At 37.4% G+C, this 23,574-nt stretch overlaps 1 protein-coding gene and 2 long non-coding RNA genes across 13 annotated transcripts; 2 read left to right on the top strand and 1 right to left on the bottom strand.

Annotated features, from left to right (window-relative positions):
• Nucleotides 1-1,846: 1,846 nt before the first annotated feature.
• LOC103342767 (uncharacterized) lies at nt 1,847-13,795 on the top strand. Of its 4 annotated transcripts, XR_016128267.1 has the most exons (7): nt 1,847-2,116; nt 3,383-5,063; nt 5,241-5,315; nt 6,218-6,384; nt 6,473-6,689; nt 6,796-7,169; nt 13,651-13,795. It is a non-coding gene; the product is annotated as an uncharacterized LOC103342767 (long non-coding RNA). The 4 variants fall into 4 exon arrangements; XR_016128259.1 differs by lacking the exon at nt 1,847-2,116 and having other exon boundaries at nt 5,004-5,063; nt 6,473-7,169; XR_016128265.1 differs by lacking the exons at nt 6,218-6,384; nt 6,473-6,689; nt 6,796-7,169; nt 13,651-13,795 and adding an exon at nt 5,551-5,805 and having other exon boundaries at nt 1,855-2,082.
• Nucleotides 3,230-12,186, bottom strand: LOC148921157 (uncharacterized). Of its 8 annotated transcripts, XR_016128286.1 has the most exons (7): nt 12,026-12,186; nt 9,078-10,759; nt 8,826-8,900; nt 7,768-7,935; nt 7,463-7,679; nt 4,626-7,356; nt 3,230-4,101 (listed from the first exon to the last, which is right to left on the bottom strand). It is a non-coding gene; the product is annotated as an uncharacterized LOC148921157 (long non-coding RNA). The 8 variants fall into 8 exon arrangements; XR_016128288.1 differs by having other exon boundaries at nt 4,626-7,679; nt 8,988-10,759; XR_016128274.1 differs by lacking the exon at nt 12,026-12,186 and having other exon boundaries at nt 4,626-7,679; nt 9,078-9,508.
• Nucleotides 13,796-19,302: 5,507 nt separating the features above from the next.
• Nucleotides 19,303-23,069, top strand: LOC103342758 (serine/arginine repetitive matrix-like protein). Its single transcript, XM_008246403.3, has 6 exons — nt 19,303-19,590; nt 19,714-19,979; nt 20,266-20,371; nt 21,081-21,201; nt 21,338-22,264; nt 22,527-23,069. The coding sequence occupies exons 2-6, from the start codon at nt 19,802-19,804 to the stop codon at nt 22,932-22,934; spliced, it is 1,740 nt and encodes a 579-aa protein (XP_008244625.2). The 5' UTR covers nt 19,303-19,590; nt 19,714-19,801; the 3' UTR covers nt 22,935-23,069.
• Nucleotides 23,070-23,574: the final 505 nt, after the last annotated feature.

Genomic DNA, 23,574 nt, shown 5'->3' with positions numbered 1-23,574 from the left:
CATCTTTGTCGAAGCATCCCTTGGACGACATACATTTGCACCTCTTTTCCTTCATCAGATTCAGCAGGAAGAGGAAAGAAAAGAAGAAAAACAGCAAACCAAGATTGGAAGCTCTCATTGCACAGCCACGGGAAAGGGGATGTTGAGCTAAATCCCCTGAATTCATGAAGATAGATGTAAGCAATCTTTGCCAAGAAAGGGAAGTCAGAGAAGGGGAGGAGAAAGGGAGAAAAGCTCAGCCAAAGTAAGTAGAAGCCATTAGGGTTTCTTGAAAAATGGTGATTTCCGGCAGCTATAAATTGAGCCTCCCCTACCCAACAAACTCAACTCACAACCTGCAGAGAGCAAGCTTTTCTCTCTATCTTGCAAAACTCAGACTCGTGCACTGTTCATCTTCTTCTCCAATTTGTTTTTCTGGCAGCGGTTTGCCGAGAAGAACTCTGCCTTTCTCTTTCCTCTTTCCCTAGTCGAATTCTTCACAAAACACCTCATTCCTTACTTAAACACTTTCTTTTCTCATAAACCAAGCCTAATTTCTCTCTTAGTGCTAAACCCATGTTGATCTTGCTCCCATGCCACATGCCACTCATGCTGAGCTGAAAGACCATCTGTAATCATGCCAAAACTACCTGCAAGTCACCATTATTCTCGTTGGTGAAGATTATCCGAAATATCTCCTAAGGTTTTGTTGCCCTTTCGAGGTATTTTGGGGCTTAATTTTCGAACCTAAACGAAAAGGGGCAATCTCCTCATCGCCTTTTGCAACAAGCCCACCCATCTGCTGTTGGAAGGAAAAAGCCCCTACATCGTTTTAGTTTTATCTTAATGTCTTGACCATCATTACATACATGAGGATGTGTATTTGATCATCAAGAGACTTCCTAGAACTAGATTGGTCCTATATACGTATACAAAAACAAAGTTCAAAAAGAAAGCAAGAAAAATGAATTATCCACTTGTTTTCTGCTAAAAGTTGGTTTTTCTTTCACCACCTCATGACGAAGAAGAAGAAGAAAGGAATGTACATGTTTGTGTAGGTTGCACAGTGCATGCAAGTAACTTGTTTTCTTTTCTCTGTTCTTTTTCACTCAAACAAAACACTGTGGTTGGTTTCACTTTTTTAATTGCAAAACGAAACTAATGGCATGTTTACTAATCCGTAATTGGATTATGAGAAATTGAATTGAAGATGAATTGAATTGAGGAGGAGTTGGATTGAGAAGAATTATATTCCAGATTTCTAATGAAGTTGTTTACTAAACCATATGGATTGAGGGGAGTTAAATTATGAATTCATATTGAAGTTGTTTACTAAACCATATGACATTGTGATAGGATTGGTACTAAGTACTAAAATGTCCTCATTTTTGAGTTAAAGTAGGTGACATATTTGGAATTTTGAAAATTGTGTGAGGATATAATGGGTAAAAAAGATGAATTCCTAATGGGTCAATTTTCCAAGAATTAGAATACCTCCATTCAGAATTGAATTCCCAAAATGAGAATTGATTCCTAATTTAATAATGGTACATTTACTTTTGATTCTGATGTGAAGTAAGTCGTGAATTCTATAGATATAATTGATTCGATGAGAATTAAATTCTGATTAGTAAACATGCCATAAGACACATATATTATAATGTGAAAAGAGTACAATGAGCCGAAAATATATATATAAGTGAGAGGATAATATATTAATAAATAAATAAACACAAAATAGTAAATAATTAACAATAGATCAATGGTCAAGTAATGCCGCTTGTAAAGAACTAATTGTAGTACCTCAATAAATAAATACACACACAAGCAGTAAGTAACTTCAACTGAAACCCAAGTAATAAAGGGTAAAACCAAATAATGCAAAATGAGAAAATATGAGTTTGGGTGACCGTTTGAGGCGTGGATTTTCAGATTGGTGTCTAATTAGTCTAATTTCCAGCTCAAAGCTCCAAAGAGAGAGAAAGAGACAGGCAGGCCAATGGGTTGTTGCTGTTTTGTTGGTTCATTTCCAGCTCAAAGCTTCCACATTTCGAGCTGCCTTTGAGCTTCGGTTTCAGATCGAGCGCTTTTGCAGCTCCAATGGTCCGTCTTCTCTCCTCTTTCTTCATTGTTTCAGGTGCATTTCTCTTTCTTTTGGCATTGTTAATTAATGTGCATTTTCCCTTTTCGAATTTTGGGGAATTTAGTGGTTAATTTGCCATTTTTCTGCTGAAGTTTAGGGTTTGGAATCGAGGACATTTAGAACCCAGTCTTTAGGTTTTCACAAGTTTCTATTTTGTATATGAAACATAGGACAGTTGGGAGCTTCGGCCAGACGAGAGTTTCACAGATTTACTTGTTTTCTGTTTGGTTGCTGAGAAAATTTGGGGAAAAAATAGGAGTTCCTGATTGATTTAAGCCTGGAAGAAATTTGCTTTTAACTTCAGTTAACTACCTCTTGTCTTCTCAAATAAGCCTTACACTTCTAATTTCTGGATCCTGGTTCATTGATATAGGCTGAAGTAATGACTTTGATGCATTTATGCGATATGCTTTGTTAATCTGAATGGCCAAGCTCAACTACCAGTATATATATATATATATATTTTTTTCTTTTTCTGAACAAATGACCCTACTCTGTAAATGTTCTGTCAAATTTGTACCAGGCTGGGAAAAAAAAAAGATTAAGAAGCCGAATTTTCGTTAGTCTAAAATCCCAGTATTTATGTCAATTACCTTATGAACTAGACTTGACTTGCTCTTTGGACCATCAAAATTGGCGTTTGTCTTTTAATTCTTTTCATGAAAGTTCTAGCAGTGTTTTGTTTGTCTGTGTGTTTCTGCATATGAAACTTTTTGTCTCATTGTCATGGCATTAGTTTAATTAGACCTTTGCACGATTTCTTTTCACTATCTATGTGTTTCATTTATTTACTTCACATCAAGAACCAGTGATCCAACTCCTACATGCCATTAAGGAAAAATAATAAAAGCTGAAAAGGGATTCTTTCAGAATTTTGTATGCTATGCTTTAGGGCTTTTGCTTTTCTTTTATTTTTTTCTATTCTTTTGTTAAATTTCTTGCTGATAACTCTGTCTTTCTTGATGCTTTGCAAGTCTTGAACCTTCACATTTTGCACAAATATTAGAAGGCATGGTAGGGCAAAAATGTGGCCTTCCCAATGTCAACTTTGTATAAACAAATTGTGCCTTTTCCATGCCCTATATGCTCCTATGATAAGAAGGAAGATGTGAAAATTGATTCCTGGATTTTTTCATATTTTAAATAAAGAAAAGACACTCCATTTTCCCTACATGTTCAGCCCCGACTTTTCACCAGTTTTAGGCTGTAGCAACTAGAAATGGTTAAATGCCTATTCTGAAACCATTGTTGTTTTTGCAGGGGATGGAGAAAGATAGCTGAGATCACTCTCATAGTCTTGACTCAAGGGATTTCTTAACAAACAATACTAGATGAAGCCAAATTTATTTTGTACAACAGTAATTCTCCTCCTTTCCCTTTGCCGAACTATAGCTGACCTCAATTCAGACAAACAAGCCCTTGTTGGCTTGATTTCTGTTGTTCCTCATGGCCGAAAAGTTAACTGGGATCCGGCTAACCAAGTCTGCAGTTCATGGGTTGGCATGCATCACTTGTACTTTGGATGGTACCCGTGTGCTTGGTGTCAGACTCCCAGTTGCTGGATTGTATGGTCCAATTCCAGCAAACACTCTCGGCAAGCTGGGTGGATGCCCTCGTGATCCTTAGCCTTGGGTCCAACCGCCTCAGTGGGAATCGTCCCTCTGATTCCTCACCTTGCTTGATTTGTCCTTCAACTCCTTCACTGGCAACATTCGAGCCACAATCCAAAATTGAACACGTCTCACTGGGCTGAATCTCCAGAACAATTCCCTCACTGAATCTATTCCTGATATCAACATTCCAAGGCTTTTGCATTTGAAATTGAGCTACAGCCACCTTAATGGTTCAATTCCTCCTACCCTCTAAAAATTCCCTACTTGGTTCCTCTGAAGGAAACTTGATGTTATGTGGGCCACCACTGAAGCACTGTTCTTTGATCACTCCGTCCCGAATCTTCCACCGCCAGGGCCAATAGTCCCCTTGAAAACAGAAAATGGATCAAAGAGGAAACTTAGTACAGGGGGCTGTCAATTGGTGGTTTTTGTCTCAGTTCTGGTGTTAGTGCTGTGCTGTTTGAAGAAAAAAGACAGTGAAGGCAGTGCTGTAGTGAAGATGTAAAATACATGCCATAATGCATATCGATAAAGAAGAAAGTTGAGAAATAACATATGACAGATTGATTTTTGGATCTACTCAAATTACAGGTGACTTCAGCGACCCTTCTTTAAAGGGCATGCTTTCATTAATTCAATTAGTCTCTCAGTATAGACATGGACATTTTATCATTTCAACAAGCATCATCCAAGTATTGTGCTCAAAGTAAGAAAGTAAACAAACCCACGAAACTGAGTGTCAATAGAAATATCAATAGCAAGTACCAAACTTTTAACAACAATAACCAAAATTTGGAACGTTTATCAATGTAACTTCATCTTCTGAAATTTTAAGGGAGCACATAGAAGACATCAATTTAAATTTACAGAAAACAGCTGTGTAAAATTACCTTCTTTCATTGATGAAACACTCAATTCCGTAACGCACTGTCACTGCCTTTAACGAGAAACTTAGAAGCTACGGTACGACCGACCACATTCCAGGACGATCATATACGGCCAAGTCACCCTGCTTCCCACGCCATCAATACCCAAATAGACTCGTATCCATGAGCTATTGCAACATATTTAACATGTGATCAGTATTTACACTTTCCCGCCTAATCTAACCAACTGCCCCATCATCAATCCAGCAACTACTTAATAGCCCAATGACAACATGACACGTGGACCACTAAAAAAAAAAAAAAACTCTACTTTTACAGACTTTATCAGCAGTATCCAGCTGTATCATTAAGAGAAAATCGAAAAACAATCAGAAGAGAAAATCCAACGAATCCAAAAACCTGAGAGAATCGATGACTCTGCAAGCTGCAACAATGGAAGAGGTATATCCCATTCCGTTTCGTTCTTGTCTTTCAGCGTTTCTTTCTGGTCACTTTCTTGGATGGATCTGGGTCGTAGGGTTGGAGAAAAAGGTTGGGGTTTTGGGTTTTCTGGGGTTTTTGGTTCTTCTATTTTCTTTCTTCTTGCCAAAATTCTGACTCAAACATCACAACTTTCAGGAGGAACCATCAACACCAACTAATGCCTTACTTGATCTGCAAGATCTCTATCTCTCTTCCCCCGACTCTCCTAAGGTACATCTCTCTGTATATTTTTCTATTAATTTGTTTGTAAATTTTTCTTTTAATTTTTCTGTAATTTTTTCTTTTAATTTTTATGTAATTTTTTCTTCTAATGTTTCTGTAAATTTTCATCACACTTTTCTTGGATGAATCTGGGTCGTAGGGTTGGAGAAAAAGGTTGGGGTTTTGGGTTCTTCTACTTTCTTTCTTCTGGCTAAAATTCTGACTCAAACATCACAACTTTCAGGAGGAACCATCAACACCAACTAATGCCTTACTTGATCTGCAAAAACTCTTTCTCTCTTCTCCCGACATTTCTTTTAATTTTTCTTTTAATTTGTTTGTAAATTTTTCTTTTAATTTTTATGTAATTTTTTTCTTGCAATGTTTCTTCTAATTTTTCTGTAAATTTTCATCACACTTTTGTGTGTGTATACTAATCCAAAACTTCTAAGTTTAAGTTTGGTTAAAAATTCCTAATTTATTCAATGAATTGCACGCATGGTATATATTAAAAAATTATTTAACACACTAACAAATGTAATGGATGGGCTAAGATTAGAACTCCTTAACTAATCATTAACAAAAATCCTTATTGGAGAAGTTCCCTGGCGTAAAGGGTTTGGCTCCATTAAGAACTTTATGTTAGAATTGGTTAATGACTTATAATTTAGTTATTGAATTGCATGTACGGTATATTATTTATAAAAAAATTAATTAACCCACTAACATATCTAATAACTTTATGTTAAGGATTGTTCTACGACTTCTACTCTTGTTTAACCTACTACCATATCTAGTAGATAACTGAGATTAGAACTCTTTAACCGATCCTTAACTAAAATCTTTATTAGGGAAGTTCCTTGTTGTGTATATATATATTGTAACGAGTTTGATGGTGCATGAATTCTCAGGAATCAACCCCACTGGCCACATGGGAAGCATTGGAGATTGACCTGGCTTCATTTAAAAAAAAATTGAAGCAGGGGTGGCTGCATCTAAAAAGGACAAGGAAGCACTGGAAATTGAGCTGGCCAAATCTTAAAAAGAAACAGCTTTTAAGGATGGACAATTGGAATATGTATTGGATTCTGTTTTTTCTCTCTTTGTTTGTCTGTTTCATGTACATATTCAACCTAGTCTAATTGATGTCATCTTTCTTCTTGTAGATGATGGATCTGTATATGAAGCAGTCTGTGGGAGAGAAACAATATTCAACCATTGGAGAGGAGACTGACTCTGTTTCAGAGGAGATTGACTTGCTGGAATTTCTGGGTGTCTCAAATGATGTAGAGCTGGGTGTCTTGGATGATGGAGAGCTGGCTGACTCGCTTACTGACTCAGATGAGTAGCCTGTAGATAGGCTTATGAAAATACTATTGGCAGGTATATAGGTATATAGGTATATGGCCTTTTCAAGTGTAAATGGATTGTTTGTTGTTACTGTTAAGACTTGTTCTTATGTGTGTATTGTTTCTGTTTTCTCTTTCAGAATTATTGTCTATTGATGTTAGATGGATAAAAACTACTAGCATCACCCAGTAGGAGATTTAGGCTGATTCATGAATCACACATCCTAGAGATAAAACAAATGCTTGCTGGAAAAATTTTGCAAGTTGGTTCGTGATCATGTCCCAAAACAAAGGTTTACAAGCCTACTTATGAAGCTCTACTAGTACTACCCTGACTACTAAATGTAATTCATGACTCCCTGCACATAACCCTTTCTTTGAAACAACATTATGAAACATTGTTTGGCTTGCTACTACCAGTGCCAGTCCATGCTGCTTTTGATTGAGACCCTTCACTGGCGTGTTTAGAATTACAGATAATTGACTGTGATGTCCTAGCACACACACACTGAAAGTACTAGTAGAGCTTCATAAGTAGGCTTGTAAACCTTTGTTTTGGGACATGATCACGAACCAACTTGCAAAATTTTTCCAGCAAGCATTTGTTTTATCTCTAGGATGTGTGATTCATGAATCAGCCTAAATCTCCTACTGGGTGATGCTAGTAGTTTTTATCCATCTAACATCAATAGACAATAATTCTGAAAGAGAAAACAGAAACAATACACACATAAGAACAAGTCTTAACAGTAACAACAAACAATCCATTTACACTTGAAAAGGCCATATACCTATATACCTATATACCTGCCAATAGTATTTTCATAAGCCTATCTACAGGCTACTCATCTGAGTCAGTAAGCGAGTCAGCCAGCTCTCCATCATCCAAGACACCCAGCTCTACATCATTTGAGACACCCAGAAATTCCAGCAAGTCAATCTCCTCTGAAACAGAGTCAGTCTCCTCTCCAATGGTTGAATATTGTTTCTCTCCCACAGACTGCTTCATATACAGATCCATCATCTACAAGAAGAAAGATGACATCAATTAGACTAGGTTGAATATGTACATGAAACAGACAAACAAAGAGAGAAAAAACAGAATCCAATACATATTCCAATTGTCCATCCTTAAAAGCTGTTTCTTTTTAAGATTTGGCCAGCTCAATTTCCAGTGCTTCCTTGTCCTTTTTAGATGCAGCCACCCCTGCTTCGAATTTTTTTTTAAATGAAGCCAGGTCAATCTCCAATGCTTCCCATGTGGCCAGTGGGGTTGATTCCTGAGAATTCATGCACCATCAAACTCGTTACAATATATATATACACAACAAGGAACTTCCCTAATAAAGATTTTAGTTAAGGATCGGTTAAAGAGTTCTAATCTCAGTTATCTACTAGATATGGTAGTAGGTTAAACAAGAGTAGAAGTCGTAGAACAATCCTTAACATAAAGTTATTAGATATGTTAGTGGGTTAATTAATTTTTTTATAAATAATATACCGTACATGCAATTCAATAACTAAATTATAAGTCATTAACCAATTCTAACATAAAGTTCTTAATGGAGCCAAACCCTTTACGCCAGGGAACTTCTCCAATAAGGATTTTTGTTAATGATTAGTTAAGGAGTTCTAATCTTAGCCCATCCATTACATTTGTTAGTGTGTTAAATAATTTTTTAATATATACCATGCGTGCAATTCATTGAATAAATTAGGAATTTTTAACCAAACTTAAACTTAGAAGTTTTGGATTAGTATACACACACAAAAGTGTGATGAAAATTTACAGAAAAATTAGAAGAAACATTGCAAGAAAAAAATTACATAAAAATTAAAAGAAAAATTTACAAACAAATTAAAAGAAATGTCGGGAGAAGAGAGAAAGAGTTTTTGCAGATCAAGTAAGGCATTAGTTGGTGTTGATGGTTCCTCCTGAAAGTTGTGATGTTTGAGTCAGAATTTTAGCCAGAAGAAAGAAAGTAGAAGAACCCAAAACCCCAACCTTTTTCTCCAACCCTACGACCCAGATTCATCCAAGAAAAGTGTGATGAAAATTTACAGAAACATTAGAAGAAAAAATTACATAAAAATTAAAAGAAAAAATTACAGAAAAATTAAAAGAAAAATTTACAAACAAATTAATAGAAAAATATACAGAGAGATGTACCTTAGGAGAGTCGGGGGAAGAGAGATAGAGATCTTGCAGATCAAGTAAGGCATTAGTTGGTGTTGATGGTTCCTCCTGAAAGTTGTGATGTTTGAGTCAGAATTTTGGCAAGAAGAAAGAAAATAGAAGAACCAAAAACCCCAGAAAACCCAAAACCCCAACCTTTTTCTCCAACCCTACGACCCAGATCCATCCAAGAAAGTGACCAGAAAGAAACGCTGAAAGACAAGAACGAAACGGAATGGGATATACCTCTTCCATTGTTGCAGCTTGCAGAGTCATCGATTCTCTCAGGTTTTTGGATTCGTTGGATTTTCTCTTCTGATTGTTTTTCGATTTTCTCTTAATGATACAGCTGGATACTGCTGATAAAGTCTGTAAAAGTAGAGTTTTTTTTTTTTTTTAGTGGTCCACGTGTCATGTTGTCATTGGGCTATTAAGTAGTTGCTGGATTGATGATGGGGCAGTTGGTTAGATTAGGCGGGAAAGTGTAAATACTGATCACATGTTAAATATGTTGCAATAGCTCATGGATACGAGTCTATTTGGGTATTGATGGCGTGGGAAGCAGGGTGACTTGGCCGTATATGATCGTCCTGGAATGTGGTCGGTCGTACCGTAGCTTCTAAGTTTCTCGTTAAAGGCAGTGACAGTGCGTTACGGAATTGAGTGTTTCATCAATGAAAGAAGGTAATTTTACACAGCTGTTTTCTGTAAATTTAAATTGATGTCTTCTATGTGCTCCCTTAAAATTTCAGAAGATGAAGTTACATTGATAAACGTTCCAAATTTTGGTTATTGTTGTTAAAAGTTTGGTACTTGCTATTGATATTTCTATTGACACTCAGTTTCGTGGGTTTGTTTACTTTCTTACTTTGAGCACAATACTTGGATGATGCTTGTTGAAATGATAAAATGTCCATGTCTATACTGAGAGACTAATTGAATTAATGAAAGCATGCCCTTTAAAGAAGGGTCGCTGAAGTCACCTGTAATTTGAGTAGATCCAAAAATCAATCTGTCATATGTTATTTCTCAACTTTCTTCTTTATCGATATGCATTATGGCATGTATTTTACATCTTCACTACAGCACTGCCTTCACTGTCTTTTTTCTTCAAACAGCACAGCACTAACACCAGAACTGAGACAAAAACCACCAATTGACAGCCCCCTGTACTAAGTTTCCTCTTTGATCCATTTTCTGTTTTCAAGGGGACTATTGGCCCTGGCGGTGGAAGATTCGGGGACGGAGTGATCAAAGAACAGTGCTTCAGTGGTGGCCCACATAACATCAAGTTTCCTTCAGAGGAACCAAGTAGGGAATTTTTAGAGGGTAGGAGGAATTGAACCATTAAGGTGGCTGTAGCTCAATTTCAAATGCAAAAGCCTTGGAATGTTGATATCAGGAATAGATTCAGTGAGGGAATTGTTCTGGAGATTCAGCCCAGTGAGACGTGTTCAATTTTGGATTGTGGCTCGAATGTTGCCAGTGAAGGAGTTGAAGGACAAATCAAGCAAGGTGAGGAATCAGAGGGACGATTCCCACTGAGGCGGTTGGACCCAAGGCTAAGGATCACGAGGGCATCCACCCAGCTTGCCGAGAGTGTTTGCTGGAATTGGACCATACAATCCAGCAACTGGGAGTCTGACACCAAGCACACGGGTACCATCCAAAGTACAAGTGATGCATGCCAACCCATGAACTGCAGACTTGGTTAGCCGGATCCCAGTTAACTTTTCGGCCATGAGGAACAACAGAAATCAAGCCAACAAGGGCTTGTTTGTCTGAATTGAGGTCAGCTATAGTTCGGCAAAGGGAAAGGAGGAGAATTACTGTTGTACAAAATAAATTTGGCTTCATCTAGTATTGTTTGTTAAGAAATCCCTTGAGTCAAGACTATGAGAGTGATCTCAGCTATCTTTCTCCATCCCCTGCAAAAACAACAATGGTTTCAGAATAGGCATTTAACCATTTCTAGTTGCTACAGCCTAAAACTGGTGAAAAGTCGGGGCTGAACATGTAGGGAAAATGGAGTGTCTTTTCTTTATTTAAAATATGAAAAAATCCAGGAATCAATTTTCACATCTTCCTTCTTATCATAGGAGCATATAGGGCATGGAAAAGGCACAATTTGTTTATACAAAGTTGACATTGGGAAGGCCACATTTTTGCCCTACCATGCCTTCTAATATTTGTGCAAAATGTGAAGGTTCAAGACTTGCAAAGCATCAAGAAAGACAGAGTTATCAGCAAGAAATTTAACAAAAGAATAGAAAAAAATAAAAGAAAAGCAAAAGCCCTAAAGCATAGCATACAAAATTCTGAAAGAATCCCTTTTCAGCTTTTATTATTTTTCCTTAATGGCATGTAGGAGTTGGATCACTGGTTCTTGATGTGAAGTAAATAAATGAAACACATAGATAGTGAAAAGAAATCGTGCAAAGGTCTAATTAAACTAATGCCATGACAATGAGACAAAAAGTTTCATATGCAGAAACACACAGACAAACAAAACACTGCTAGAACTTTCATGAAAAGAATTAAAAGACAAACGCCAATTTTGATGGTCCAAAGAGCAAGTCAAGTCTAGTTCATAAGGTAATTGACATAAATACTGGGATTTTAGACTAACGAAAATTCGGCTTCTTAATCTTTTTTTTTTCCCAGCCTGGTACAAATTTGACAGAACATTTACAGAGTAGGGTCATTTGTTCAGAAAAGAAAAAATATATATATATATATATATACTGGTAGTTGAGCTTGGCCATTCAGATTAACAAAGCATATCGCATAAATGCATCAAAGTCATTACTTCAGCCTATATCAATGAACCAGGATCCAGAAATTAGAAGTGTAAGGCTTATTTGAGAAGACAAGAGGTAGTTAACTGAAGTTAAAAGCAAATTTCTTCCAGGCTTAAATCAATCAGGAACTCCTATTTTTTCCCCAAATTTTCTCAGCAACCAAACAGAAAACAAGTAAATCTGTGAAACTCTCGTCTGGCCGAAGCTCCCAACTGTCCTATGTTTCATATACAAAATAGAAACTTGTGAAAACCTAAAGACTGGGTTCTAAATGTCCTCGATTCCAAACCCTAAACTTCAGCAGAAAAATGGCAAATTAACCACTAAATTCCCCAAAATTCGAAAAGGGAAAATGCACATTAATTAACAATGCCAAAAGAAAGAGAAATGCACCTGAAACAATGAAGAAAGAGGAGAGAAGACGGACCATTGGAGCTGCAAAAGCGCTCGATCTGAAACCGAAGCTCAAAGGCAGCTCGAAATGTGGAAGCTTTGAGCTTGAGCAGAGTGAGAGTGAGTAATGCTAATTTCTTACATGGGTTGTGTTCAATTAGTTTTGAAAGCTAACTCTTCTTTTTGTGTAACCTTAGGTCTAATTTAGTCACCCCAAGACATTAATTTTCGGTTTTTGTTCAAGTTAATTCAGTTTATATTAGATTTTGAGTAATGCATTGCCCATGAATTTCAGTTAAAGGGCCATACCCTATCTTAATTGGGTTTTCGTGACTCATAATTCATAGCCTTTGTTTTTACATTTGCTGACTCAGTCACATTTGATATGGTTTTTATGTTGTGCACAGTTCCTCTGTAGGAGAAGAATGTACATGTCAAAATTATAGCATTCTAAAACCTTTTATGTTCCCAAAGATGTGGTTCAATTATTTCTAAGGGTAGTACTTTTTTTTTTTTTTTTTATGAAGGGTAGTACTTTGATGCCACACAATTCGAAACATTCTGTATAACAAAAATAACAAAAATAAAAGAAATATCAAGTTACTAGCTGCTTGGTATATGTTGATCAAGAACTACAAGGTCATCTCACCTTCGGCATAATGCTTCAACTTAAATCCAAATGTATTTATGAATGTTACAATTACATATATCAACGTGACGCAAACAAATTTGTAAGTGAAAAAGAATACATCAAAAATAAATCTACTCTCAGTCATGATAGACATGCGTATGCATATTGGTGCTGTAGCGTTGGCCAACATGGAATCACAAATGGGAAAACACGTTTTCCAGGACAAGTAGTACCGTTATAAGGACATAGCATAACCCTCTTTACGGTTCCAGTACGAATGTTGTACTTGACTAGGTGTTGACAAATTGTTAGATACAAGACTTCGTCGTTATTTGGATCGAAACCTAGTACCATAATATATTTTTCCCAGTACCTGCCATGATACCATTTAGAGATGAGCAGATCTTTCGCAATGATTTGTCTGATGTAAAATCTGTCTAACAAACACCATCTGCCGCCGTTGACTTGATCACCATCATCTTTGAACTCCCAGATACTAAAACCAAGGACATTTCTACCAACTGGGTTTGTATAGCAGAACCTTTGGGATATCCGCAGGCACCCTCGGCACACATTTAGAGTAGCAAATGACCCTGCAAACTCTTCAACCGGCTTACCAATGAAACGACAACAATATATATGACGATCAACATCGGTAGTCGTACTACTAGTATCGCTGGAGTAAGGATTGAAACCAATAATAAAATCAATTCCCCACCAATACAGCATCCCATCGTGAACAACAGCGTCGCACAACAAACGATTCGCACAAAAGCTACGTGGGCTTGATGCAACTGCCTCCGTCCATTTGCCACTCTCAGAACAGAATATCTGCAGGTTGAATTCAAATGAGGAATTATCACCTAAGTCATCCGGGATTATTATTTGCACAATCTTGTACTTGTAGTGTTCTTGTTTTCGATTGAGACCCTTCACTGGCGTGTTTAGAATTACAGATAATTGACTGTGATGTCCTAGCACACACACACTGAAGGCATGGAATGCCCAGAATGGTGGAGTAGCCGCTATTCTTGTTGCAGATGGCAGAAATGAATCGTTGATTACCATACCATAGACACTCCTGAAGTAGAAAATGCGGAAGAAAGAGGTGGCTGGCTGGCAGCCTACCCCCAACTCATATTTAGCTCAACTGAAATTTATTATTATCTAATTATTGTTTGATGAGGGTTCAAAAATGCATATTTATTGAAGTGTTTTGAATGCTTCAAAAAGTGTTTATACCATTCAGTTTTATTTTTCATTATTGTTCTCCAAAATGATCATACCATTCACGTTGCAGAATTTTCATTATTGAATGCTTTCATGACTGTTTGTTTAGTGACATAAGGCTAGCCAGTACTTGGCCTTTTCGTAAATCTGGGGAAGAGTCTGCCTGAGCAGCTGCTGCTTTCCAAGTCTATCTTATTTTTTCTCTATTGAATTGTGAAACTTAACTTGCTTCCGATTTTTACTGAAGAAAAAGAAATAAGTTACTGAACCTAACAAAAAAACTTCATACTTTGAACAAAAAAACTGTCAAAGAAAAAGCTTCATACTTCCAACAAATACTCAATTCTAATGTCAGACTTTGATTATATTGGCTCTAATAGCAAGAACATCAACCACTTTTATTTTACTTGGGGCTCTTAACTTTCCGTCCAGCACGTGTAAGGCCATCTTTATTGCTAACAACATCTTATACCAACGTCTCATATTTGACTCCAAAATCCTAGTTGTATAAGGATTCCAAGTTAGTCAAGAAGAGGCCTTACACGCGTCAATGGGTTGTATTAGGACTCCAAAATCCTGGTTGTATTAAGATTCCAAGTTAATAAACAAGAGGATTTCCTTCCTAATCCTTTTTGGTTTGTATTTCTTTTCTTTCCTATTCAAACACCACCTCTATGTATATATATATATATATATATATATATATAGACATTATAGTGGGCTACTTATTCTGTAGTTTCCACCCTTCGTACTACTCATAACCCAACTCTTTGCTCCCTCCCTTGTTATTCTTCAAGTTTCCGCCAGCCACCATGACTATGAATATCAAAAGGAGTTATAGTATCCCCTCTAATCATCAAGATCAGTCTGACTTTAAAAGATGGAAAGAATCGCCAAGATCATCATCATCAATTAATGACCTGCCTGACCTTGTATTGGTTGAAATCCTTTGCCGGCTTCCTCTGAAATCCACTTTTCAATGCAAGTGTGTCTCCAAAAGTTGGTATGTTCTCATGTCTAGTCCATATTTTGTACACCTTCGACGTGAACAACATCGTGAAGACCAACATAGTCTGATTTTCTCAGATAATGCGAAGATTCCATCGGATGATGATGGGGCAAACACAAATTTCATTTCAATAAACAAACATCCGGTATTCAAAATACGCACCAAACGCAACTTCTCTTTCAGTTTCCTCCCTTGTTTTGGTTCCACAAGAACAGAACCACTTGTGGTTGGGACCTATAATGATCTAGTTTGTTGCTGCGCAACTTGGCGCAATCAATGTCACTACTACATCTGCAATCCCTACACCAAGCAGTGGGTCGCTCTTCCTCCCACCCCTCAATGTCACAAGGAGGTACGAGCGGGATTCATATGCCTCCCTAAGGAAGAAGATGGTGATCGAAAACAAGAAAACTACAAGTACAAGATTGTGCAAATAATAATCCCGGATGACTTAGGTGATAATTCCTCATTTGAATTCAACCTGCAGATATTCTGTTCTGAGAGTGGCAAATGGACGGAGGCAGTTGCATCAAGCCCACGTAGCTTTTGTGCGAATCGTTTGTTGTGCGACGCTGTTGTTCACGATGGGATGCTGTATTGGTGGGGAATTGATTTTATTATTGGTTTCAATCCTTACTCCAGCGATACTAGTAGTACGACTACCGATGTTGATCGTCATATATATTGTTGTCGTTTCATTGGTAAGCCGGTTGAAGAGTTTGCAGGGTTAATTGCTACTCTAAATGTGTGCCGAGGGTGCCTGCGGATATCCCAAAGGTTCTGCTATACAAACCCAGTTGGTAGAAATGTCCTTGGTTTTAGTATCTGGGAGTTCAAAGATGATGGTGATCAAGTCAACGGCGGCAGATGGTGTTTGTTAGACAGATTTTACATCAGACAAATCATTGCGAAAGATCTGCTCATCTCTAAATGGTATCATGGCAGGTACTGGGAAAAATATATTATGGTACTAGGTTTCGATCCAAATAACGACGATGTCTTGTATCTAACAATTTGTCAACACCTAGTCAAGTACAACATTTGTACTGGAACCGTAAAGAGGGTTATACTATGTCCTTATAATGGTACTACTTGTCCTGGAAAACGTGTTTTCCCATTTGTGATTCCATGTTGGCCAACGCTACAGCACCAATATGCATACGCATGTCTATCATGACTGAGAGTAGATTTATTTTTGATGTATTCTTTTTCACTTACAAATTTGTTTGTGTCACGTTGATATATGTAATTGTAACATTCATAAATACATTTGGATTTAAGTTGAAGCATTATGCCGAAGGTGAGATGACCTTGTAGTTCTTGATCAACATATACCAAGCAGCTAGTAACTTGATATTTCTTTTATTTTTGTTATATGCATTTTTCTTGTTAACGTTATAATGAAAACATGGGTTAGTTATAATCTTGCAAAAACAAACGAATGCAACAATTGAAATCCGCTAATCAATTACATCTAAAACTACCCATATCAGTCAGATATTTCTTCTCTCCAACAACTACCAAATCAACCTAAGGGCCTGACCATATATTTTTGCAGTATACAGAATGTTTCGAATTGTATGGCATCAAAGCACTACCCTTGGAAATAATTGAACCGCATCTTTGGAAACATAAAATCCATATCAAATGTGACTTGAGTCAGTAAATGGAAAAACAAAGGCTATGAATTAGGAGTCACGAAATTAAGATAGGGCATGGGCAATGCATTACTCAAAATCTAATATAAACTAAATTAACTTGAACAAAAACTGAAAATTAATGTCTAGGGGTGACTAAATTAGACCTAAGGTTACACAAAAAGAAGAGTTGGATTTCAAAAGTAATTGAACACAACCCAAGTAAGAAATTACCATTACATTAACAATCTCGACATTGAGTTCGCAGAGATCCTCTAAGAAGACCGATGTACCCTTGCTAGGATCTTCAATTGTAGTCCTGATGAATGTCTTTGGAGGCACAACCAGCTTGTTGGTAGGGATGGTAAGGAAGCCGGAGTATGGGTATTGTGTTCTTGAGTAATTGAACACAACCCGTGTAATGAAAGGTCTTATCAAGATAAGATATACAAGTTGATTGATACAAATTCTATTGTCTTTCTCTACTTTCAAATTCTCTCTACATTTTTCCCTTAGCTATATAACATATATGAGCTTGATTTATTGAATAATGTTTTTGTTAATTGGAATAAGTTTGGTGTGTTTTTTATTTTTTGCATTGTTTCATCTTAAAAAGAAAATCGGAACTTTAACACTATGACCCTATAGCAATCATCGATCCGCCCTTGTCTTTTTTTTTTATGTCAGCATTGTGCTACTTTGAGCCATGCAGTTAACTAATGGGTCACACATGGACCACGTAACAGTGCAAGACTAGCAGTTGACTGTAGAAAAGTTCACCTATAATTATAGATATTTACTCACATTTCATGTAGGTTTTTACCGTATCATGTATTGATACTAAAAATTAAACGCTAGCTTGATCACATAACATGTTCAAAAAATGTACAATTATGCAAAGCGATACTAAAACCTAAGATATGTAGTTTGATTACATAACATGTTCAAACAACTTAACATTACAATTTATACTAGAGTCCTAACCCAATACAACTCCAAAATGATCATTGCGTTTGCAAGCCTCCAAAGTCAAGTATATCGGCTCTTTACTTGTGTCGTGTGGTTGGTTTTGTCGGATTATCTTTTCGAATGTCTCTACACGAGCAACCATCACATGGCTAATCTTGCTGGGCTTAGTATGTTGGCCCATACAAGTAGCAAGCATCGTTTTCCTATATGGCCCAGTAATATTGGGAGCTTGTGATGATTTGATAGGCCAATGGTTCACTCGTGACCGTTTGAGGCTTTATATGATATTTGATAGGTATATCCTAAAAAATATTGTGTCACGTCTTTTCTAATAAGAATTTATAATTATAAATAAATAAATAAAGGGGGGTGTCACGTCTCTGTTCTGGGCTCTAGCATCTATGGAATGATTAGAAGGCACTCTTCCGAAAAAACTTCATTGATATGAAACAATTAGCAAAGATGAAATGGCTATTTTGAATTCCACCTCCCATAGTAATATGATTTTAGTTGTTTTAGCACCCCCTCCTCAGTAAACACCAAGTTGCATGAAACATAAATATCATATGCATGGCTAAACGTTGGAGTGTACCCTTTTATGAGCCAAATGCATGTGAATAATGTAGGGCTTTATGACTCAAAGTGAACAATCTTTTGTTAAATGGTCATCAAGACTTCATAAATAAGTGATCAATTAACTACTTATTTTCCTTTTTTTTGCTACATTGGTAATGTCAATCTTAACACTAACTGTAAAAGCATGTGTTGTTTTTTTTCGAGAGTACATGTTCTTTGTAAACGAGGTGGTTAAGTTTTTCTTAAAAAATAAAAATTTAAAGAATGTGGTTACGTTAACATTGTAAGATGATTGTCACTTTGTTTTCGAGGAGAAGATAAGTTAAGAATATATATTCTTTGTAGACGAGATAATTAAGTTAACTTTCATAGATAATTGTTAATCATTGATGTATATGATATTCACAATAAAACAATTGCTTACGCATATATAGATGACCAACTCTTCTAAGAGTTTTTATTTTATTTTATATATATATCATATACTTTCAAATGAAAAACCTAATTTCAAAGTTAACAAATGTGGAGATTCCATCTCCTTGTTTAATAATTATTTACAAAACACCAAAATGGAAAAAGAAAAAAATTGAAAAAAGGAAATTGTTGGTTATGATTATAATAATGGTTATAGAAAGATAGCAACTACCTACTCAAATAAATATAATGGACTTAATTGTCTAATCCAAGTCACTTCTCCTTCAGATCTTTTGGTAGGTTGGGGGGTTTAACTCTTTGATCTTCCTTGCAGGATATGCAATTACCAACAAAGTCTCATGAGGTAGGTCCAATAATGTGATATGATATAACTAGTAGGACCATCTCACTACATCTTTAATCTTAACCACAATAGCTTCTAATTAGATAAGCCCATTCTCAAAGTCCTTCAAAAAGGTTTCTCATAACTGAAGGCACAAACAATTATGGGTAAAGGCAAAACACATTAGCAATTTAACATAAAGATTAGCAAAAAGGGTGGGTGCCACAAAAAAAACATGACTTGAAGAATGAGATGATGTCCAATGCAAAGTAAATCATGTCATTATTAGTTTCTAGTTGTTGTTTTTTGACCCAAAAAAAATAAAAATTAGTTTCTAGTTGTTTGGTGTGTTGTGAATGCCATATGAGGTTTGTGGTTGTTTATGGCTTTTGGTCCACTCACATGCCCTGAACATTGATAGGGCCCTACACCAAATGTGAAAAGTGCCCTTCTGCTTGTAATTTGTTCATCAGTCCCTGACACACCACCATGAATGGAATGAGCACCCATTGGCCACACCACCTCCTCTTCTTGAGTAAAAAAAACACAAAAAAGAAGTAGAGGAGAAGAAGAAGAAGCAAGCAACCCATTACCCAAGACCACAAATGACCCAATGTCTCTCTGGCCTCTGCTTCCATTTCCATAAACAAATATAATTAAAAAAATAGAGGAAAGCTCGGATCTTTAACTGCGCCATTGCAGTTGCACCACAACAGATCTAAAAGCTCGCATCTTTCTCTCACATATGACGTAAAGGTGAAAAAAAAAAATAACATCAAGGAAGAAAGAGAAGCTCTCGATGACTTACTGTCTCCCTTTGCATCTACTACACTCTCTCTCCGCAGCATTAGATCTCACTCTCTCACTCTGTCAGTGCAGACAATTCGTTCACTTTGCTGAAGAAACAGAGGGAGATGGTGCCTCTCGCATTCAGGCGCTAGTCTAGGCACAGAGGAATTTTGGGACGATGATGAACAGGAATGCGAGGGAATCTCTGGTCGGAGGGAGGAATATTCCGTTCGGGTCGCAGCACCGGCGAGGTCTGAGCTTGAATTTGGCTAAAGAATCCGACGAAGGCAGCTTGGATCTCTTCTCGAAGAATCGCCGGACGCTCTCTGTAACTTCCTCCGATGAGTCTTCCGATGGTACATTTCTCTCTCTTTTTCACGGACAGAAATGTCCTTGACATTTGTCGTGTTTGCTGGTGAGGTCGGTCATTTGATTGAATAATAACGGCCTGAGCTGAGAATGAGTCAACGAGATTTGTCGGCGTCTTGTCCCAGAGGATTTAGATGCTCTTGTTCACGACTAACCGCCAAACGGCGCCGTTTGATGGTTTAAACGGAAGATTTGTTTATGATAATTCATTGGATTTGTTATTTTAGGATTAATCTAATTACAATTTGACATTGATTTGATTGTGTGATTTAGTTTCGGTGAAATTGGGGAGGCTTTCAGTTGGATCGGCCAAAGTGGGAAGGACTGGCATTGATGATCTGCTGTCATCTGCAGAGGGTGGAAAGCACGATTATGACTGGTAAAATATGTTTCATAATCATCTCTTCCACTGGATCATGACCCAGAAAACATTTTTGTGAGATTTGATTATGCATGGGATGATTTTAATTGATTTTACTTCACATCCCTTTTCCTTTTGTGGTAATTTTCATGTTGGATTCAGAATAATTCCTTTCTTTGATTTGCTGATATAGAATCAGCAAGTGAGATGTTCTTTTGGTGACTCTTAATTAACACCAAAGACAGAGATCATATCTGAATGTGCTGTTTTGATTAGGACAAGGCAAAGAAAGCATCACTCTACAATCAAACATTAAGTTAATCAAATCTTGTGGAATTTTATGTCCATCTTGCAACTTCCGAATTAGAGTTTTCCTGAAGCTAAGTCCATCAGAGAATCAGTGTCTGTTCTTTTTTTTTGGGAGTCTCCTGAAGCATTTGACTTTGGGACAGACTACACCAACATCCTCTTGTTTTGACAAACAGGTTGCATGAAAAGTTCCTCTGCTTAGTGTAAACTTAAAGTTAACAAATGGGCTTGTATGAGCCTAAACTCAAAGTCAACAAGGTCTTGCGTAAATAGTTCATGCTTGAATTGTTAGATTGAATAGTTCATCTTTAGGGTTATTGTTTGTTTGAATGGTTACATTATTACTTCATGAAATTAGATTAGTAAGATTACGTGAAATTACTTCTGTCTGATTTTTATCACCTTTCTGTGTCATCAGGCTTCTCACACCTCCTGAAACTCCACTTTTTCCTTCATCAGATGGAAGTGAATCTCAACCAACCTTACCTGCTCCACGAAACAATTTAAGCAGACCAGGTTCTGCATCTAAGCCTTCAAGGGTATGTCTTTCCCAGTTGACTTTATCATGTACAGTATGAATTTCGGTTTAGAAATTAGATAGCCTCCTCCAGATTAGCAAAGAAACTTTTCAGAAAGTATGCTTCATTGTTTTCTTAATTTCAATTTTTGTTTCAGCTTTCAGTTTCACAATCTGAGAATAACCTTCCATCAAGACCTGCTAGAAGCAGTTCAGTGACTCGCTCTTCAACCTCTGCATCACTATATAACAACTATTCCTCAAACAGAAACTCCAATATCCTTAACACAAGCTCAGCTTCAGTCTCATCTTACACTAGACCATCCTCCCCCATTACCCGCTCTCCATCTACAGCAAGGCCTTCCACTCCAACCTCTCGTCCATTGCTGTCACGATCCACAACTCCTTCTAGACCCCGTACAACTTCAACTAGCTCTTCCATCGAGAAACCTCGATCAGTGCAAAGCTCAAGGCCCTCAACTCCTAGTAGTACCAGGCCACAAATTCCTGCAAACTTGAATTCACATGCTTCTCGACCAAACTCTCGTCCATCTACTCCCACACGTCGGAGTTCATTGCCTTCCTTGTCTCCAGCATCAAGTCCCTCACCTTCAGCTGGTCGTGTTCTGTCAAATGGGCGCAGTTCAGCACCCTCATCCAGACCAAGCTCCCCTAGTCCACGTATCCGTCCCCCACCACAGCCAGTTGTTCCCCCTGATTTTCCTCTTGACACACCGCCAAACCTTAGAACAACTTTACCAGACAGGCCAATTTCTGCTGGAAGGTCCCGGCCTGGTGCTGTTGTCTCAATGAAGGGGAGGCCAGAACCCCCCGCTGCCGTGGTTGTGCCAAGAAGGCAGTCATCACCCATTGCCTCAAGGGGAAGACTGACAGAGCCCCCTGGAAGGGGTCGTGTACATCCCACTGGACACCTTCCTGATGTTCCTGAGCCTCGGAAGGCTACACTTATCCCTGATCTGGGCATGAGGAAGCCTGTGAAGACTTCCACAACAACAGCTACAGAGAGCACTGGGTTTGGGAGGAACATCTCGAAGAAATCTCTTGATATGGCTATCCGACATATGGTATATATACCCTTTCCTTGAAATCATATGAATGAACTGTGGGTTGTGAAAAACATGGATCATTTAACTCGATGAATTTTTAAAAGTCACCAACTTAAAATTATTCTTAGCATTGCCTTTCTCTGACCAGCATCATATTATATTCATACTAGAAGAGTAATTTGTCTAGTCTGTTACTTCCAATTCAATAGCAAGAGATTCAATAATGTTATTTCTTAGAAACTTTAATTGATTCTAATAATTGATCTACTATCTGATGTAGGATATAAGAAATGGAACAGGGAATGGTCGCCAACTTTCAGGCAGCACCCTCTTCCCTCAGAGCATCCGATCATCATCCACTCCCAAGCCCCAGTCCGTTCATGGGTTGAGCGTGCCAGCATCTGCCCGCGCTAACGGAAGCCTGCAAACAGGCAGTAATGGAGTCATTTCAGAGAATGGAAACATTATGAACCGGCCTGTGGAAAATGGAAGTGAAGCAGACAGTGGAAGATACTCTGCAAAGCTGAGTGAAGTGGATGTCTATGAAAGCTCTCGTTATGATGCGATATTGCTCAAAGAAGACTTGAAAAGCACAAACTGGCTGCACAGTTTGGATGATAAACTTGATCAAGGACCCATCTTTGATAATGGATTTGAGCATCTGCCTGAACCTTTCGGGCTCTTATAACACCCGAGTAAGCGTGTTGTAATTTTTTTTTCTTTCTTCTTCTTTTAAGTTATATGGTTTCTTAATATGGATGAATCACTTAAAACAGAAGAATGAAGAGCCAGTACTTGCCTGTGAAATCAGTGCATTTATTCTTGTTGATGTCTTCTATATTTGCAAATAGCTGCACAAATTGGTTGCTCAAAGTTTTTAAGTACAAGAAAACTCACAATTCAGATTATGGGTTTGCCTAGAAGCCCAAAACTAACAATTCAGAACTGGACCGACCCATCTGATCCGATTATGGCTTAAGCAGTCTCGATTCAAGTAGCCCAACAAGGAAAGGCCGACCCATATTCTTTATTTTCTCGGGGTTTTTTTTCCTTCAGTTTTTATTTATTTATTTGTTATTGTAACGGTAATCAGATCATTGCTTTGCTGTTTTAAATCAAAACCAACCGCTAGTTTGGATTTGACAAAACTAAGTTATTAAAGATCATCAAAAGTCAATGTAGGAGGACCACTCAACGGAACACATTAAGGAAAGAAGGGGACCTCTTTGTTTTCTTCAGCAATTTATAAGTAAATATGAAAGCAACTCCTGGTTTTGGATGTTACCCATATATATATTTATTCATATACAACCACATCAGGAAATAAA

This window comes from Prunus mume, linkage group LG1 (assembly GCF_029339155.1).
Source record: "Prunus mume cultivar Tortuosa linkage group LG1, ASM2933915v1, whole genome shotgun sequence".
Taxonomy (NCBI): Eukaryota; Viridiplantae; Streptophyta; class Magnoliopsida; order Rosales; family Rosaceae; genus Prunus; species Prunus mume.
The sequence above is the reverse complement of the archived record's forward strand: the minus strand, read 5'-3'. Positions and strand labels throughout refer to the sequence as shown.

Excerpts from the sequence above, each read along its gene's own strand:
- LOC103342758 (XM_008246403.3), top strand. The coding sequence starts at position 19,802 with ATGATGAACAGGAATGCGAGGGAATCTCTGGTCGGAGGGAGGAATATT. Across the intron at positions 20,372-21,080 it reads GGAAAGCACGATTATGACTG|GCTTCTCACACCTCCTGAAA; the intron begins GTAAAATATGTT and ends CTGTGTCATCAG. Across the intron at positions 21,202-21,337 it reads CTGCATCTAAGCCTTCAAGG|CTTTCAGTTTCACAATCTGA; the intron begins GTATGTCTTTCC and ends TTTTTGTTTCAG.